This window comes from Lycorma delicatula, chromosome 1 (genome assembly GCF_047948215.1).
Source record: "Lycorma delicatula isolate Av1 chromosome 1, ASM4794821v1, whole genome shotgun sequence".
Lineage (NCBI taxonomy): Eukaryota > Metazoa > Arthropoda > Insecta > Hemiptera > Fulgoridae > Lycorma > Lycorma delicatula.
In genome coordinates, this window is record NC_134455.1 from 143,442,118 (window position 1) to 143,460,086 (window position 17,969).

General features: G+C 28.2%; 2 protein-coding genes across 3 annotated transcripts in view; one reads left to right on the forward strand and one right to left on the reverse strand.

Annotated features, from left to right (window-relative positions):
* Window positions 1-10,998, reverse strand: part of LOC142323404 (2-phosphoxylose phosphatase 1) — a 39,024-nt gene extending 28,026 nt beyond the window's left edge. The window contains exons 1-4 of the mRNA XM_075362978.1: window positions 10,894-10,998; window positions 10,489-10,676; window positions 8,069-8,200; window positions 3,007-3,174 (exon numbers count right to left, since the gene is read on the reverse strand). Of these exons, the coding sequence (XP_075219093.1) occupies window positions 3,007-3,174; window positions 8,069-8,186 (286 nt within the window). The 5' untranslated portion in view covers window positions 8,187-8,200; window positions 10,489-10,676; window positions 10,894-10,998. The remainder of the gene's footprint in view (window positions 1-3,006; window positions 3,175-8,068; window positions 8,201-10,488; window positions 10,677-10,893) is intronic.
* Window positions 10,999-11,556: 558 nt separating this feature from the next.
* Rim2 (replication in mitochondria 2) overlaps window positions 11,557-17,969 on the forward strand; it is a 124,440-nt gene continuing 118,027 nt past the window's right edge. For both annotated transcript variants that reach the window (XM_075362991.1, XM_075363001.1), the window contains exon 1: window positions 11,557-11,911. In XM_075362991.1, coding sequence (XP_075219106.1) covers window positions 11,865-11,911 — 47 coding nt within the window. In that variant the 5' untranslated portion in view covers window positions 11,557-11,864. The remainder of the gene's footprint in view (window positions 11,912-17,969) is intronic.

The window sequence follows — 17,969 nt, forward strand, 5'->3', positions numbered from 1 at the left end:
GTGTTTTCCTAGATTTGTGTCTGTCTTGAGTTATATCATTATTTTGATCCATGTCTGATACAAATTCAGCTGATAATAATGCACAATTATTGATATCAAAAAAAGGCCATGAAAAATACCCTTACATTGTGCAGAATAACATCTATTTAAATGCTTACAAAGGCAAATTGTAAAGTAATCCAATGGGGCTGACTTTGGATGTCGTTAATAAAACTGCTAACATAAGTGAAAATTGTGCTGCTTCACTATACAATGTGTTCGCGAGTATAAATCTGCTAATGAATTACAGTTTCCTAAGAAAACAAACCCCTGCACATCAATGAAAGAAAAAGTTGATTTTGATAAGAAAACAATTCGTAAAAAGTACATAAATTTTATTTTCAAAACAAACTGTCTATAATAGACAAGTGTTACGAGTTGTAAATGATAACAATCTACCAGATTTCTGAAAAAACAAATTTTTATAAAGTGTTAAAAAGTATGAATTTTAAATATGAAAAAATAAATATGAAAGTGCTTTAATCAACAAGGATGATATTATATGGCAAAGATATAATCTCACTGAAATAAAGAAAATGAGGCAAGAAGGAAGTAAAATATATTACATGGATGAAACTTGGATCTTTGAAGATTATACAAACAATTTTGTTTAAAAAGGTACAGCTGTGAATTCATCAAAAGAAGCCTTTCTCTATGGCTTATAAACCAAATAAGGCTCCATCAGGTAAAGGTAGGTGTCTCATAATTACGCATATCAGCAGTGATACCAGGTTTGTCAATGGTGGTCTCTGGAGTTTTTAATTTAAATCTACAGGAGATTATTATAACAAGACAAATGACATGTCTTTTGAGGAATGGTTTAATGGTGTGTTACTTCTAGAAGATAATTCAGTTTTTATCTTCAACAACACCCCTTTTATCATTCATTTAAAAAGGAAAAGATTCCAGCCATTTCTCGGAAAAAGAATGTTATAAAAATACAGCTTAGTTTAAAAGGAGTGATCTTTGAAGAGGAAGAACTCCAGTTATTGCATTGGGTTTCGCATATTAAAAGTCATTTTAATGAGTTAGCAAAATACTTCTTTTAAAATATTTGATGTTAAAAATTTATGCTTAAAAGCCACTGATAAAATGAGCAAGCAGGAATGGAAAACTATAAAACATATAATGGTTACTGCTGAACCAAATTATTTGGAATATGACAATAGAAAACACAGTTGAGCCTCACATTGTATCTGTTAATACTGACAGCACTATGGATTTGCACTATGCAATCAGTTGACAAATACTGAACTGAATTTATTATTTGTTTATAATAGAAATTTAATCTAAAATATTAGTGAACTTTTACTGTTATTGTACAATTGACAATTTCATAACTCTTAAAAAACTCAAGGAAACTAAATAACAACCCAATAATTTTACTCATGGGTTATCAGATGTGCCAAATAAGGTAATAAATATTAATTGATCATTTAACTGACTTAATTTATTTAAATTTAAAATATATGTATAATTTTTGTAAAATATAATAGTCCACGGTTACTGAATATTAACTTCACGTAGTTTCTTTTATATGCATCAGGATTTACAGGAGATGCTTGTGAATCAGCCTGAACAATCTGCCTGAGCAGTCATATATGCAGTCCACTTACTTGAACTCTGTAAGCTAACTGAATTAGGTATAATTAACATTACATTTAAAATTTATTCTTGGCAACATTTTCTGTGAAGGACTGTAGAACATAGAGTAAGTGATTCTCTTTTATGAAAATGGGAAGGAGAAAATGTTTTTAGAATAGTTGATAAAGAGCAAGTGTATACCAGGCAGTAAGTGTCAAATTCTGTAGCAATACTATACTTAAATTTTTTGTAGTTGAATTTTCACCAATCCATTTCAAATTTTGCAGTAAAATTTCCCATTGACCATTCAGTGCAAATTCACTTTGCACAATTCCTTAAATAAATGTAAAAATTATTGGTAATGGTTTGACTGTTTTTGTCTTCTATTACAAAATATTATTATTTAAAAAATTTTTTTAAAAATACATACATTATCATACACATTGAATAATTATCATTATGACCTTCGATAATTAATCTTAAACTCTTTTTTTTTTTTAGAAAAAACTAAAAATACTTTTTTCTTAAAAGTGAACTATAAGGTCAAATTATTGTAAACTCTAATTAAGAATAATATTTTGAATAATACAATAGAAATTCCAGAAACACATACTTCTGCTTTACAATTCTTTGATTCACAATGGAATACAACCAGAGAAAAATGAATGCTAATGATCTTGGTTTGATTCCTGGTAGCCAGAATATTTTACCTATTAACCTTTTTCAAATATTGTTTAAAGGTATTTTTTAAAAAAAGAGTCAGTTGATTCAAATTTTTGTTTTCTTTGTTAGATTCCTGGCTCCCTTTGAAATGTTTACACCAGTCAACGTATTTACTTGGCTCAAAGCTCGGTCAAGAGCCTCATTTAGGACAAATTTTCAAGTTTAGTTAATCCTTTGCTACTTACTTCTACATCTGAAGAGATCAGAATCATAAATTGCAGCCTAAATAAAACATCTAACACAGGAACACATGAATAGATTCCACTCATAATTCAGAACTTTCTTGGTTAGCTCAAGGACGAAATAAAACTATATATGGAACTACATTATATACTTTAAACAGAAAATTTACAATATAATAAATTATAATACAATAATAAATAATATTACTTCACAGGAAGTCATCCAAAAAAGAATGTCTGGGTTTTTATTTGCAACTTATGAATTTTACTGTTTGTATACCGATGCTTAAATGTCATACTGCAATAAAGTATGCAATAAACAACAGAAATCTTTCCCGGCTTATAGTTTCTTTATGTGAGAATTTTTCAGGAGATGAAAAATTTTTTTCATGTACTTGTTCTTTGTTAATGAGATTAATACCTATTGAAATGTAACAAATAATATTTTCTCAGAGAATCATTTTAAAATAACTAATACCTTCATTTCCAGCAGTTATCATCTGTGGTGAATTGCAAACTTTAATAACACGTCTTGCTTTAATGTCAGGTCGTATATTCTGCGAAAAACTACGCGTCGTAAAATCATTATTTGAATGCTTTAACACAGATATTGATACATCTTCTGTTCCGATGTATTTATACATACCTAAACATAAAAAAAATTATTGAAAACTTCCATTATGAATAATCTTTTAAATAACATAATAGAAAATCCAAAACTACAAACTCCTTTATAAAATACACAGTTCAGATTCAAATTTGGAGTATTTCTATAACAAGGTGATTCATTTGCTAATCATCTTTCTTTAATTTTATTAGATGCAAAAAATCAATATTCTTCTTTGTAAATGAAAATAATAAAAAAGGCAGTCCAATTTATAGGACAGGCTATTTTGTAGTGATTCATTCATTCTACCACAATATTATAATCTATGTTAACACAGGTCTGCAATGGTAAGATTGTGTAGAATCTCTAGTGAATTCAAAAGATTTTTTTTGGTGCTGAAAATGGAAAAAATTCCATCACAAAAGGTTTTTCACAATTTGTTGTTTTTTTGTTCTCTATAGATGTTAGCCAATTATAAAGGTTAATTTTGAAAAAAACTGTTGTTTAAATAAACAATCATAATTTTTTTTATGGATGAAAATGCACAAACTTGATATTCTGAATAAAAATATATTGGATTTATGATAAAGGAATAAAGGAGTTAAAAGAAGTAATAAATCTATAAAATAACTATACATACATCCATTTTCTTGTTACTACATGTCTAATCATTTTCCTGTTGCTGTATGTTTCCCTCCCCCCATCAACATCTGCTTTTCTAGACAAAAAATTAAGTTCAGCACCATTTTTACAACTGTAGTGTGCATTTGTGCTATTAGTTTCTGACTTCAATCATTTAAGTTATAATTTTCTTAATAATACTTATTTTAATATATATTATACTACTTTTTTTATATTTTTTTTTATGTACTTAAATTTTACAAGAAATTTATTTTTATAACTTGTATTTTATAAGTTTTTATTAAATACCATTGGCATCAGAGGCTATATCAATGCACCTCTCTTTTTGTTATATTTGTGTAATATTTAGTCAAAAAACAACAGAATTTGTAAAAAAAAGTCCATATTTTGGTGTTAAATTAGGAGACCAAGACAAACTTTGGGCTCCTCATAAGCTTTCTTCAGTGTGTGTTGAAAAGCTTTATCAGTGCTCACGAAGAAACACATTTTTTTTTGCTTTGGAGTGTTATAGTTTGAAGAGGACCAACCAACCAATGGAGAAGCAGAATAACAAGTGTGGAAAGCCTTCAAGTATACAGTTACAAAGTTTTTTGGCAACAAAAAAGATGAAGATTATAGGTAAAAATATTGTACAATGAACCTAAAAGTGCATTTTCTAGATTCGCACTTCAACTACTCCTGAACAATCTTGGTACAGTAAGTGGTGACAAGGGGGTAAGGTTCCTGCAAGACATGAAAGAGATGGAGAGGAGATACCAAGGAAGATGGAATGTGAGCATAACAGCTGACTGCTGTGGGATGCTAAAACATGACAACCCACTGTGAGACCACAGGAGAAAAAGCAGTAAAAGGAACAAAAAAAAAAAGAAAAAGATTTTATAAGGCCTTGTAAGGACATATATAGTATTTCACCGAGTGTTTTCATTAGTTTTAATAATATTTTAGTGTAATTTGTTTTTCATATAACTTGTAAATAAATTTAAATTAAAATTGGTTCTTATATTTAAAAAAAAATTTGAAGCCTTTTGGAAAAATCCTTATATGATTGAGGTCGTATTGGGATTAGCAAAACAATTTTTTGATCATTAAAAAACTGGCCTATTTAATTCTACATATACAGGTGTATCATGAAGTTCTCCCGGGCCACAGCCTATTCTACTTGTGAAAATAATGTAAAAGGTTCCTAAAATGCTTTGTTTGCAAGTTACAGTTAGTGAAAGATTTAACTCTGATTTCAGCTACCCTGGAGAAATGAGGTTGTACTGAAATTTTTAGGACATTAATTAAGGGTCAGAATTTGTGATTTCTTATGGTTTTTGACCTAAAAATTTGAATAAAACAACCATATCTACAGTAGTTTTTGAGAAATCTGGGATGAAACAAATAAACTGGGGTAAAACACCCCAGTTTATTGGTTTCATCCCAGATTTTTTTTTTTATGTTTGTCATACAATAACATTCTTTAGTGGGTAATAAATACATAAAACTTTTTAAAAAAAACTTGTAGAGAATTTAATTCTGAACAAAATACTACTAAGACAAGTTAGAAAAATTTGAATTTTATTTAAAAACAGTACATTGCTACATTTGTCAGAAAAGTATTTACTTAATGTAACAAAAAACAAATTCTTTTTTGGTGATGCAAAAAATTTATAAAAACAAAATTTACTGTTAAAAATTAAAAAAAAAAAAAAAAACTGTAAATTATACAATTGTAAAATAAAAATAAATAAATAAATACAAAATACTTTGATAGTAATTTTTTTATTAATGACAGAAACACAATAAATTATTTGAAAAATTATTATTTCAGAGTTGGCAATAAAATAATAACTGCTGATCTACAATGCGCATATTGTATTAGTGTTTAAATCATTCTGTAAGGACCATTAAGTATATCGGGTACTGTGAACTACGCTGTCGTTAACAAAGGTTTTCTGTGAATTTTAGTTTGAATGTGATCAATTTGCCATTGATTAATGCTATACTTATTTAGAACAAAGGAATATGCTGATATGGTATATTCATATCAGTATAATGGTAACGCTACAGCTGCTGCAGTAGAATATGAAATATGTTTTCCGAATCGCAGGATTTCAGATCCCAAAACAATTAGCACAACTAGTAAAATCTTCAAGAAACATGTTCACTGTATAGTATTCCTTCCAGCTACAAACAATCTGTCCAACACAATGCTGTTATTGATGAAATTATTATTGATGCAGTTCAGCACAGTTCAGGCATCAGTACATGTCTTTCTAAGCAGATCGGAGTTTTGCATTTGATAGTTTAGAGGACACTTAAACAAATCAATTTTTATCTTTATCAAAAATTAATTTAGACTGCACCTGTCAAACAAGAATTATCCAGCAAAAAATTAATAAATCCATTGCCCAAACTTCAAAAACAGTATGATAGAAAGATGAAGTTTTGTTTCTGAAAATTCTTCTCTAAAAAGTATTTTATATAAGAAAAGATAAAACTATTTTTCTACGACAGGAGTTAGGTTATTAATTATTTAAAACAAAAACACAAAAATATGTTAAAGTATGTTAAGTATATGTTAAAGAAATATGTTAAAGTAAATTACATGAGAATACTAAATATAAAAAAATAACTACAAAATAAATCACAATTCAGAAGGTCTTAATGAAAATGAGCACATATTTACATACTCTTTGAATGGAGATGCAGAAAGTTAATGATTAAAGTTAATTACTAATTAAAAAAGACCTTTTAATTTTACATTAAATAATTAAGTGGAGATAAATGATTTCTTTAAAATTGTTTGACAATATACTAAAAATGGTAACTTAAGCATAACATAATTTTTCACAAACCCAAGTATTGTAATGTGTTGACAAACAAATGCTGAAATTTCATTAATCAGCATTTATGAGCCAACAGGAAACAAAAAAACAGATAAAACTTTTAAAAGAAAATAGTTACAGAAAGAATAAATGGGAAATGAGATGACAAATACATTAGTGAAACAGGGAATCCAAATTTCCCATTCATTCCATCATGCAGTATGTTAATAACATATTTAAAAAAAAAATGTACATTTGATGACACAAGGGGTGGAAAAAATATGGATGGTGTTATTAGATAAGAGCAATAAAATATTACAGGCCACGATGACCACCTGGCAGACACCTAAATAAAACTGATTATCTATCCCACCCCAAAGTGTATAATATGCAAACAGAAAGACGTCATTATGAACTGGGACCATCTAGAAAACCACAAAGCTACTGCAAATACATCTGATCAGCAATTTTACAAAATACTAATAACTACATATCAAATGTATATGGGGATTAAACAAGTAAATTATATAAAAACCCAGATTAGCTTAAATAACAACCAAAAATAAATAAATCTTTGATTCTGATCAATACACAGTACTGTTCACCCACAACGAAAATAGAGCTCTAAAGAATGCAGTAGTGGCTAGCTAATATCGTGTGTGAGCGAGAGAGACAGACGTTAGATACATGTGTGTGAAAGAGAAGATAGGTGAAGGGGGCTGCTACCTCCTTCTGCATGCCTCACACTGCAACTCTACTCTTGTACTGGTTAAACATTAATTTATAATACTGATCATATTAGGAATGGATAAAAAATTCGACCAGATAAATTAGGAGAGAGAAACTATGGTCAAACCATGATCAAAGCCTCATTACAAAATATACACAATTAATTATAAAATAAAACATAGATGTGATGTGTTCACATTAATTATTTAAAATAACTAAATAAAATAAAATAAATAAAATTACTAAACGGTAAATGTAAAAAAATAACTATAAAATAAGTGTAATTCAGAAGGTTTTAATGAAAATGAGCACATATTTACATTCATGTTGAATAGAGATGCAGAAGGTTCTTTTTTTCTAATTACCAATTAAGAAAGATCTTATAAAAATATTTTTTAATTTTACTTTAAATAAATATGATGATTTCTTTAAAATGGTATGATAATTTATTAAAAATGGCAACTTAAGCATAATAATGTACTTTCTCATAAACCCAAGTATTGTAATGTGTTGTCACACAAAAGTAGTACTGGCGTTTGGTTTGATAGAGGTGGATTTTTTATTTTTTTAGGAATAAGTTTCTTTTCTTTTACAAAGATTGCACAATAATAAATACAAGCATATGGACAAGTTAACATTTCTAATTTAACAAATATAGATCTATATGGTTATTATTACTTCTATTACTTCCTGTGAATTATTTCATTTTTATTTTAGTTTCTACTTTTTGAAAGATAAAAACTTTAGCTTACCACCTAATAACAGAAATATCCATACACTTAAAACAAGGTAGCAATACATAGCTCTGTGCTGTGATGTAAGCCTCATAATTAATGTAGGAAGCACATCACTCCCACCATAATTAACCATTTTATAGTAACAACCTGTAAATAAAAAAAAATATATATACATGTAAGTATATGTTATACTTCATGTAACCACAAAATTACATAAAATTTATCTCCTCTCCCGAAAATCATCTTACATTTCACAAACGTCTTTAGTAAGATACTATCAGCTATCAGTATTTACGAATTAAGAAAACATACTGTGAGTCAACATGTTACCAAAAAGTCACGTTTAAAAAGTAAGCATGATATTACTAAAAGTTTTTTATAGAAATTTTTATATAAAGTTAATTTTGTAAACTTGATATTAATTACATATGCTTCTTCTTAGCAGTGACAAAGCAAATAAAAATTCTAAAAAACTATAATCAGCAATCAACCAGAAAATGTGTCAACTAGAATTACAATGAATTCACAATTCTTAACAGTTTGTAAAATAAAAAGATGTTAAATTACAGACCAAATAATTTAAAAATACTGGTAATATATGTAATAAAATAACTTTTTCTATTATCCTATATTTCTTATAAATTGTTTATTAAGCATATATTATAAAATCAAGTGATTATGATCAGTTTATTAGTAAAGACAGCTGAGGTACATTTATATTTTAGTAAAATACTGTTATAAAATAGTGTATTACAACCATTGCTAATTTACAATTATAAATACAAATTATGTACCTTCATATCATTTCACTTCAGAATACTCTCTTTTTTTCCAACTTTTTAAAAGAATTTCTGTTGTTCAGCTGTTCAATGGTTTTTATGAAACTTTATATTAGTAGTAGCAGATGCATCACAAATATTTAAAATAAATGTAAGGACTAGTTAAACAATAAAAATTCATTATATACAACAAATCTATGCTACATGGCCATGAAACATCAGCACTTTTTTTAAATGCAAGAGATAAATGGTGATTGTTTTCAATATTGTAATCTTAAAGAAAATGGAAAGGCATGCAAATTTACAAATATAACTAGTATAAGTTTTAATGGAGCTTTTTAAAAGTAAATCACATAGAATAGTTACTTACAATAGCAATAAAAAGTTAATTATGAATATTTCTATATCCTATTATTAAACAAAAAGAAGTAGAAGACAATGCTAACTGTTTATAATACAAATACTTCTAAAATACAATTAGTTTTATAATTTCTGTAAGTTGCTTTCAATAACATCAAACAGTAAGCATGAATCTCCTATAATAATTTATACTTATTGTTCTAACCTGGGGCTGAAGTTAGCCTTATCGTAATAAAGTCTTGTAAGTACAGTTATTTATGTGCGAAGTAGTTTTTTGTGAATATAAATGCTATAAGACAATTTCTTCAGAACATAAAAAGTTAAATAACCATACATGAGGTGTGTTGTGTACTGCATAATTAACAGTGTTTCAGGAAGGTAAGCAGTTCTTACAAACATATCTATACATAAGTTTATGATGTTATTTGGTAGTATTGAATTATGGAGTATATATATCATTAGGTGTAGTATTATTATGGGGGTATATGGTTATAGTATATTACGGAGTATAATTAAGTTTATGGTGAGATCAAAAATGTTAGTAATAGATTAGTTAAAATTTATGACTGTCTAATGATTCTTTTCAAGTATGCATTTTATGTCTAAGAGAAAGTATTATACCTGTGAATCTTAGTGAGAGAGAGCAAAGAGTATTTAGATTTAAACTGTTTGAGAAGTATTTGTACAATGATGTAATTAATTAGATCAGTCATTTGACTGGTCTGATGTTATCCACCATTTCTTCTGTTCTATTCACCTCAACATTACTATTTTTTTAGTTACTCGTTTGATGTATCCAATTTCTGTCTAGAAATTTTTATTCTACATATATCCTGGTAATATCAAACTAACTAAACTTGAATTTCTTTGGTCCACAAATACTCTCATGTTCATTTCTTTACAAGATATTGCCAAAATCATCTTTCCTATTTTTCTTAAAATCTCTTTATTAACATTTTTTTCTTAACTCACCTTAATATTATTTGCTAGATATAAAAGAACTGGATGAAAAAAAATTTTTTCCCTATCAAAATCATGTAAAGGTATCTTTATCAATAATTGTACACTTGCTAATATTTACAATAGTTTCTACTTTCTACGTAAAAACCACTGAATGCTACTATAAAATTAATACAGTCCATTTAACATAGATTGATCATATTGTAAATAAATCAACTGATAAAAATTGAAAATGTCTGATAGGTATATAATAAAATTTGCAGCCTACAGTTAGTAGTTTAATGCACATCAGACCAGTCTAAAAAAAATGCTTAAAATTTAAATATTTCAATTTACCTGTAATATACCTGTACTCTGTTTATACAGGTGGCTGTTGGTATTGAAACATGATTTTGATAGTGTTTAAAGTCTGCTAATCTGGTAAGCAATGTTTATATACCAAAGCTTTAAACATCTGCATCATAATTGAACAGCCCTAGTATGTTGATGCTAGGCATGAATCAAACTTCCACCAACAGCATAACCTGGATAAAGAAATGATAACATAAGTTATTAAAAATAGAGATATTAAATAAAACGTCACATTACAGAATTATAAAGGGAACATTACTATTAAAAAAAAAAAAAAAAAAAAAAAAAAGTAACACCAAAAAATACTAAAAAAAAAAAATCAATAATTATATATATAAAATAAAATGAAAGGGGAAATTTATATTTTTGTATACAAAAAAAAATACTGACTGTCCCAACGAAACTGTTGACGAGTCTTCGTCATTCTGTTTTAAAAATATAAGTTTGACTACCTCTCTTTCGTCTGCTCCTGTACACTGCCTTCTGAAATTTTTGTACTGTATCTTTTAAGCGTTGCCAATGTAAGACAATTCTGCTACGTGTATTAAGTTTTTGATACAGTGTAGATTTATTAAAAAAGTAAAAAATAAAAAAAATAAATTCGCAATATAAAAATACTAATACGATTATGAAATTCTAATGCTTTTTAATGGAAGCGTATAACAAGATTCTAATTTCTTTAAATAAATATATCAAGCTTTCATTAACGTATAATAAAATTACTAACTCACTTCAAGATGCCGAAATAAATTATAAATTTCAATAATTAAGATTATTACTCATCAAAATCTACGCGCACGCGTGCGCACACAGAAAGAATATCAGTTTTCTTGTATTTAGTAAATCTCTATTAGGTTAATTTATCTTCTGTTCTCAGTTGTTTACAGATAATTAAAAAAATATTCAGTTTTCACAAATTAGCGTTGTAATGTAAACAAAGACGTGTCAAAATAACTGTCATTACAACCAATAGTATGTCTTGTTTAAATTTCAAGCATTCTAAAGGACGTTGTAATCGTGTGGGCGGTGGCCATGGCTAGTAGTTGAATTGCTAACTAGTGAAGACGTGTGTTCAGCAGTTGTTGTTAAGCATTGATTGTGTGAACGTCGGTTAGTGATGTGAACATTTCGTTTTTGTTTCGTGTGTTATGTAGACTAATGCTTCTCTTTGTGTTAACATAAAATAATTATTCTGTGAGAACAGTTAGTAAAGAACTGTTGGAGTGTTGTGAAGTGTTTTAAAATGTAACAATTTTTTAAGAAAAAATAAATAACCGGTTTAAGTGCTGTGCAATGTTTCGTTTTGATTGTTGGTTTCGCCTCAATTTGATGTGTTGGAGATATTTTTAAACTACTTAATAATGTCTCAATCACCTAGAGATACAGTCATTCATTTAATTGCAGGAGGGTGAGTTAACAAAATTTTTTTGCGAAGTATGTTTTAGGTTGTTGCGCAATACTGAACCCCCATTAGTTAAAACGTACTTTTAAACTTTACTTTCAAGTTTCTGACTTTTTTAACTTAACGTACGTTTTTTAACGTACTTAATGTATAAGTTTTTCTCATTAGTATAGTCGCAAGTTAAAATTAGTTATAAAAAATTGAGTAAAACATTCTGGAGATATTTATTTTTTCCGTATTAGATTTGTTTTGCTGTTTATGAACGGTTAGTTCTCAAATTTTTTATTCAGTTACCTTAGGTTTTTAAACAAAAAAATTAAAAGATTTTTTCATTTACATAGGTGATTAATTTAATTACTTCATTTGGTTAACATTTTACTCAAGTTAGTAAATTATTTGACGTGTAAATTGTTTTTCAAGTAAGTATTTCCAATTTAATATTGTATAAGTGAAATTTATGCCTCTCCGTTCCCGTTAAATTTGTTACCGATCATTTTCTTTCTCTGTAAGTACGTTTTGTTATTTTTGCTCGGATTTGCAGTCTTCGCGCCATCTGTAAAGCCGAACATGGTGTATTTTAAACAATAATTGAGCAGGGGGAATTTTTTGGTTACAGAATTATTAATATAACTTTTTTATTGTGAAAGGATATTGGATTCCTGTATTATAAGGATTTAACACGATTGATTAAACACAGAACTTATTAAAATTTGTAAATTCTTTCTAATATACAATATATACAAATTTTTACTTATGAAGTTACTCAACCAGTTAATATGATAAACATTTTTGAAACTAGTTAACGCCCTCTGTTCGTTTTTTTGGGAGCTGCACTTCTTTACAGTTCAACTAATATTGAGTTATACAGCTCAATATTGTTCTGTATATATATAACAAAACTAAATGCTAGCCTAATAAAGGTATTAGTAATATAGTTAAGTGATTGAGTCATGTTTTCAACATGACCCAGAAAAATTTTTCTTTTTAATTTTAATATTTATTTTGATCTATAATTTTCTTACTCTTTCCCTTGTACTATTTAGTCATTTAAGTTTACGTGATGTTTTTCTGACATCATGTTTAACCGGCTTTGTTTATCTGTGTAACCATTTTTGATAGTAAATGGAATTTTTTGGGGTTACTAACTAAAATTCATCTAGATTATAATAGTGTGAAATAAAACAAACAAAAGAAGGAATTCCAACATTGTAAATCATATGTGTAGAAATTTATATATATATATATATATATAAAATATGTGTAGGAATATGTATGTATAAACTTATCACAATTGGTAAGTTACATATTTTATTGACACATGTTCATGTCTTTTGAAACTTTGAAGGCATCATGTTTTGTAAAATTAATTTGATCACATCAGGAATAGCTAGCTATACTATTTTTTAGGCAAAACAGAATCTGACCCAGAATTTTCCATGAAGGATCTAGGCACATCTTGTCAGAATAGCATTGTTGAATAATAAATTAAAACCCATGAAAATTCATATTATAAATAATAATTACATTATGAAATAGTTACTATAATATGAAGTAAATAAATAAAACGTTCATTATAGAATAACATAACAATTTAGAAGATATTAACTTCTAAATAGTTAAAAGTGTTATTTATTTGAAATGAAGTGTGCAGAATATACAATTTTATTTTATTTCTTTGTACAAGTTTGAAAACAGCACCATATTAACACAGATTGATTGACTGTTTAGCTGAAATGCAGAACTTCACCAGGTTGAAAGAAATATTGAGAAATGAACAGCCTATATCAGAAATGTAAAAAAGTGATTACCATGATTAAATGTATTAAATGGTACATCAAATGAATGAAACAAATGTATTATCATGATTGAAAAAACATTTCAACCACAGTAACTAAAGCACTGTTCAGTTAGGGATGAATATATCAAAGTACTTACAAATCTGATGTTATATGAGAGATGTCAGGTGTAATTAATAACAAAGTAGTTTAATTAAGACTGGGACTTTTTTCCCAATAATTGAAACTTTTATAACAGCATATGAGCAAACAATTGTACAACGTTTTTTGCAGTTAAAATACAATCAAGTCATATTGTTGCATATAAAACTTTTTATGTTATATATTTTATTATAAAAACTTAATTTTACTTTGTTGCAATTAAAGAACAAACTGTATGCTGTGACTACACGTTCTACAAAATGAGGCTAACAACTACAGAAAAGGGAGTGCGTCAAATTCTGGTTACGCAGTTGTTGCATCCAACCTGCCTACAATACTTAGCCCAGAGATATCTGAGCCAAATTATATGTACATTATATTAAATTCAGTGTAGTTGAAAAGTAAGAAAAAAAGTTAGAGCTCAGCATTCTTTATTCACATGATATCCTAAGTGCAGTATCATTAATTGATTTTTGTTTGTAAGATTAACTTTGTTTAATGTATGTCCACTAAATGAATACTACAGCAGAAAATACCAAAAGACAAATCTAGAGAAAAGCAAGGTTAATTATTTTGATCTGTGTAACTCTGGTAGTGCTTACACCAAATGTGACTGATGTACCTTTTGTTTTGCTTTTTCCTTTTATGTTGTTTGGACATTCACTCTACATCTGATCCCTGTGATGAACAGGCTGAATTTTTCAGTTGTAGAACTGAATATTATTATTTCCATCATCTCGTGCTAATGTTCTTCTTATTACACATTTTACTTAATGGTTTTGTCTTATTAATGTGTAAATTGTCGATTACGCTATTTTTCAAGTTTGATTTTTTATCAGTTCACATTTTTTACCTCCTTGTGCAGTGTTGTAAATTAGTATATTTAAAAAAATTATCAAGGTTGTTATTTTATTTATTAACTTGTGCGAACTACCTTCTTAACTTTAAGAAAGCTATTCTGGATTTTTCTATCATGTGTAGCTATAATATGTAAAAAAACGTTTATTTAGCCAAATATTTTGATGGTACAAGTTATCTGTTTGTTAATTTTTCATATGAGTTATTTTGCTAAATGTAATATTTGAGGCCCTCATATAAGTACATAGATTAATTAATCGAAAAGGAGATGGATTTGTGAATAATAGAATGGTGGTGTCATCTTCCTGATCGTAAACAAATTTCTATTTTTAGCTTAAGCTTAGACTGCTCCGACTTCGTTATAGGCTTAAAAACTACAGCATCTCTGTTTTGTATTTTTATCCTTCAGGGTTTTCATTATTGTGACGGCACGCCCGATATGTCGAGTGAGGCGGAAGATCAAAATATTTATAAAGAATGTAAACAAAAAAAAATTGTAAAGAAGGGTGAATGATTGTTTTTTTATTTTTATAAAGGTATTCTGGTTACATAAATTCATAATTATCTGTATTTGTACACGCCTTCTAAATATTTACGTCATTCTTTTATTCAGCTGCATAGTATTATTTTTACATTATTTTATATTTTTCATTTAATATCGTTTTAAGTTTCTTTAAAAAGCAGATCTGTATTTATTTGTAAAAAAAAGTACGCTAGCAGCGGTACTTGAGAACTTTCCCAGTATTTCCGTACAGTCAACACCCGTTTATCTGTGATAAGGTTAGAAAGTGTCTACCTTTCCAACCTTCTTTGGTAAAACTGTTCCCGCTACGAGTGTAACTGCTTAGCTTAAGGAAAGTATCATTAACCTGATTACACCTTATAAAAATCCCGGACCTTTTTAAGTGAGTACCACTTTATTCTTCCGAATCAGTGGGTATTTGGAGGTTATTGGCAGAGAAATTATAAATTTAATGTAACTAAACTTAACCTTCGCTCGTTAGTCAAGATTAGCAAGCGTAAGTTAAATTTAGTTGGATTTTATTTATAATTATAAGCGATAATGCTTATATTGGGCCTCTCTCGGGTACATTTGGAAGACCCATGTTTGAATAAAATCGACGAGTGGAAATAAAAAAAATATAGAAGCCTAATCCAAGATTGATAGTTCTGATTGAGAATCGATCTCGCAGATATATAAGGTACCTAATGTCATTATTGTAGAGTAAACCATTCCTGACGTATGCAGCAAAATAAAATACCAATTTGCGCGCGCCCATGCACGTAAATATTTGTGACCGAGATTTTTGTATTTTTACTCTCGACGATCCTCAAAACCTTAAGAAAATATATATACCCAAATCCGAGGGAGTGGACAGTTATCTGTTGAACCGTTTCCTCGTTTTACAGCCTACTACTTATTGTAGGCTGTAAAACGATATTATATTTATATTTTCCCTGATCTTAATCCAGGAAAATAAAATCTCATTTAGTTTTAGTTTTTGTAAATTTTTATGTCTAAAAGAGAATAGGCTTTGAACGACTTTGATATCTGTGGTAGTTCGTGAGATCGGAATAAAATGAATCGTATTTACTGAACCTGGTTTCTCAAAAGTTTATAGTTCAACTTCAAAAATAGGTACTTTTGTTTTTTCCCCCCAAATAGTTTGCAAGTTTTTCGCCTGGAAATAACGTAAAGTAGCGGGAAGTATTGATATTAACAATAACCCGATATAACCATTTATATTACCAGTTTTATGACGATTTATATTTATTTATTTTCTAAATATAATTAACCACAAACTTAACGTACCCTCGCTTCGCTCGCTAACCTTGACTAATTAACAGTAATGTTTTGAGTATTTAAATAATAAATTCACTATTTATTGCAATTATTTATTACTTAAACAATCAAAACATCTCTATTAATTGGTCGAGGTTAGCGTAAGTTAAGCTTGGTTAGATTGTATTTATAATTTATACGTATAAGCAATAATGCTTATATTTTTAATACGTAAAATATGTTAATATGGAGAATTTTTAAAATGACTGGTGTAAAACAGCATGTTAGTGAATTATCGGGTTATTTCTCCAACCTGGTTATTGTTAATATCAATATGTCCTGCTATTTTCAATTATTTCCAGATGAAAAACTCGCAAACCTTTTGGGGAGGAATAAAAAAAAGTACTAAATGTATCTGACGCTTATTTTATAACCGATTAAATTCTTTTCTCGATGACAAAGAAAAAAAATTGATACATTTTAAAAATGAAATTGTAACAACAGTATACAACACTCACCAAAACCCCACATTTATTCAAGTATCTTCCGTGTGGTTTACGGTTTGTGTTTTAATTGTTTCATCCTCTTTTTAATCAACTGGGCAGTTACATTGGATGTCGAACACTTTTATAAATTTAATTTTTGTACAAGCTTTTTTTCCATTAATCCGTATGAGTTTTTTCCATATGGCTTAGGAAAAATGTGGTGTTTAATTATTCGGGCGAATATATCTACAATCATAACGAAAGTAATCTCCTCAAAAGCGGGCGAAATGCATCCTCGTATCTTGCCAAATTGAGATGTTTGGTATTACTGTTGCAGTGTGCCGACTGGTTTACTTTTTAGTTAATACGAGTGTGTTTTCGTCAGTCGGGTTAACTTCAATTTGATTTATGATTTCGTTCAGTTTTATAAGTCTTCTTAACTTTGTTTTTATTTAGTAGCATCCCTACCTAATTTCTAAATTTAATGAAGTGGTTAATTTCACGGGCTGTTTTAGTTTTTGATTGCTTACGTACCGACTACTTTTTAGAATATTTCTATTTTAGAGGTATATTTGTATTTACAGGCATTGACCATGTTCAGAACGTTTTCCTATTCTTTTATAATATTTGGTTAGTAATATATTTTGCCGATCTCCGTGATAGAGTTTAGCGTTTCAGCCTTTCATCTGGACGTCTTGGGGTCGAATGCTGGTCAGGCATGGCATCTTTTATACACTACAAATTTTCATTCTCATAGTGCAAAATGACCAAAACAGTTGATGTCCAATAATAATGAGTAGTAGTTTTTTTAATATTAAAAAATACTGTAATATTTGTTGTAATATTGTAAAATGTATTGTTATTTTATAAACCGAATTACAACAGAATCTAATCGATCAATAAATTTCGATTTAAATTAAAATTTTTATTTGCATGAAATTTTTGTCACTACGTGACATTGATTAGAATCAGTGCGAATCTTAATAAAGTATGAAATGAGT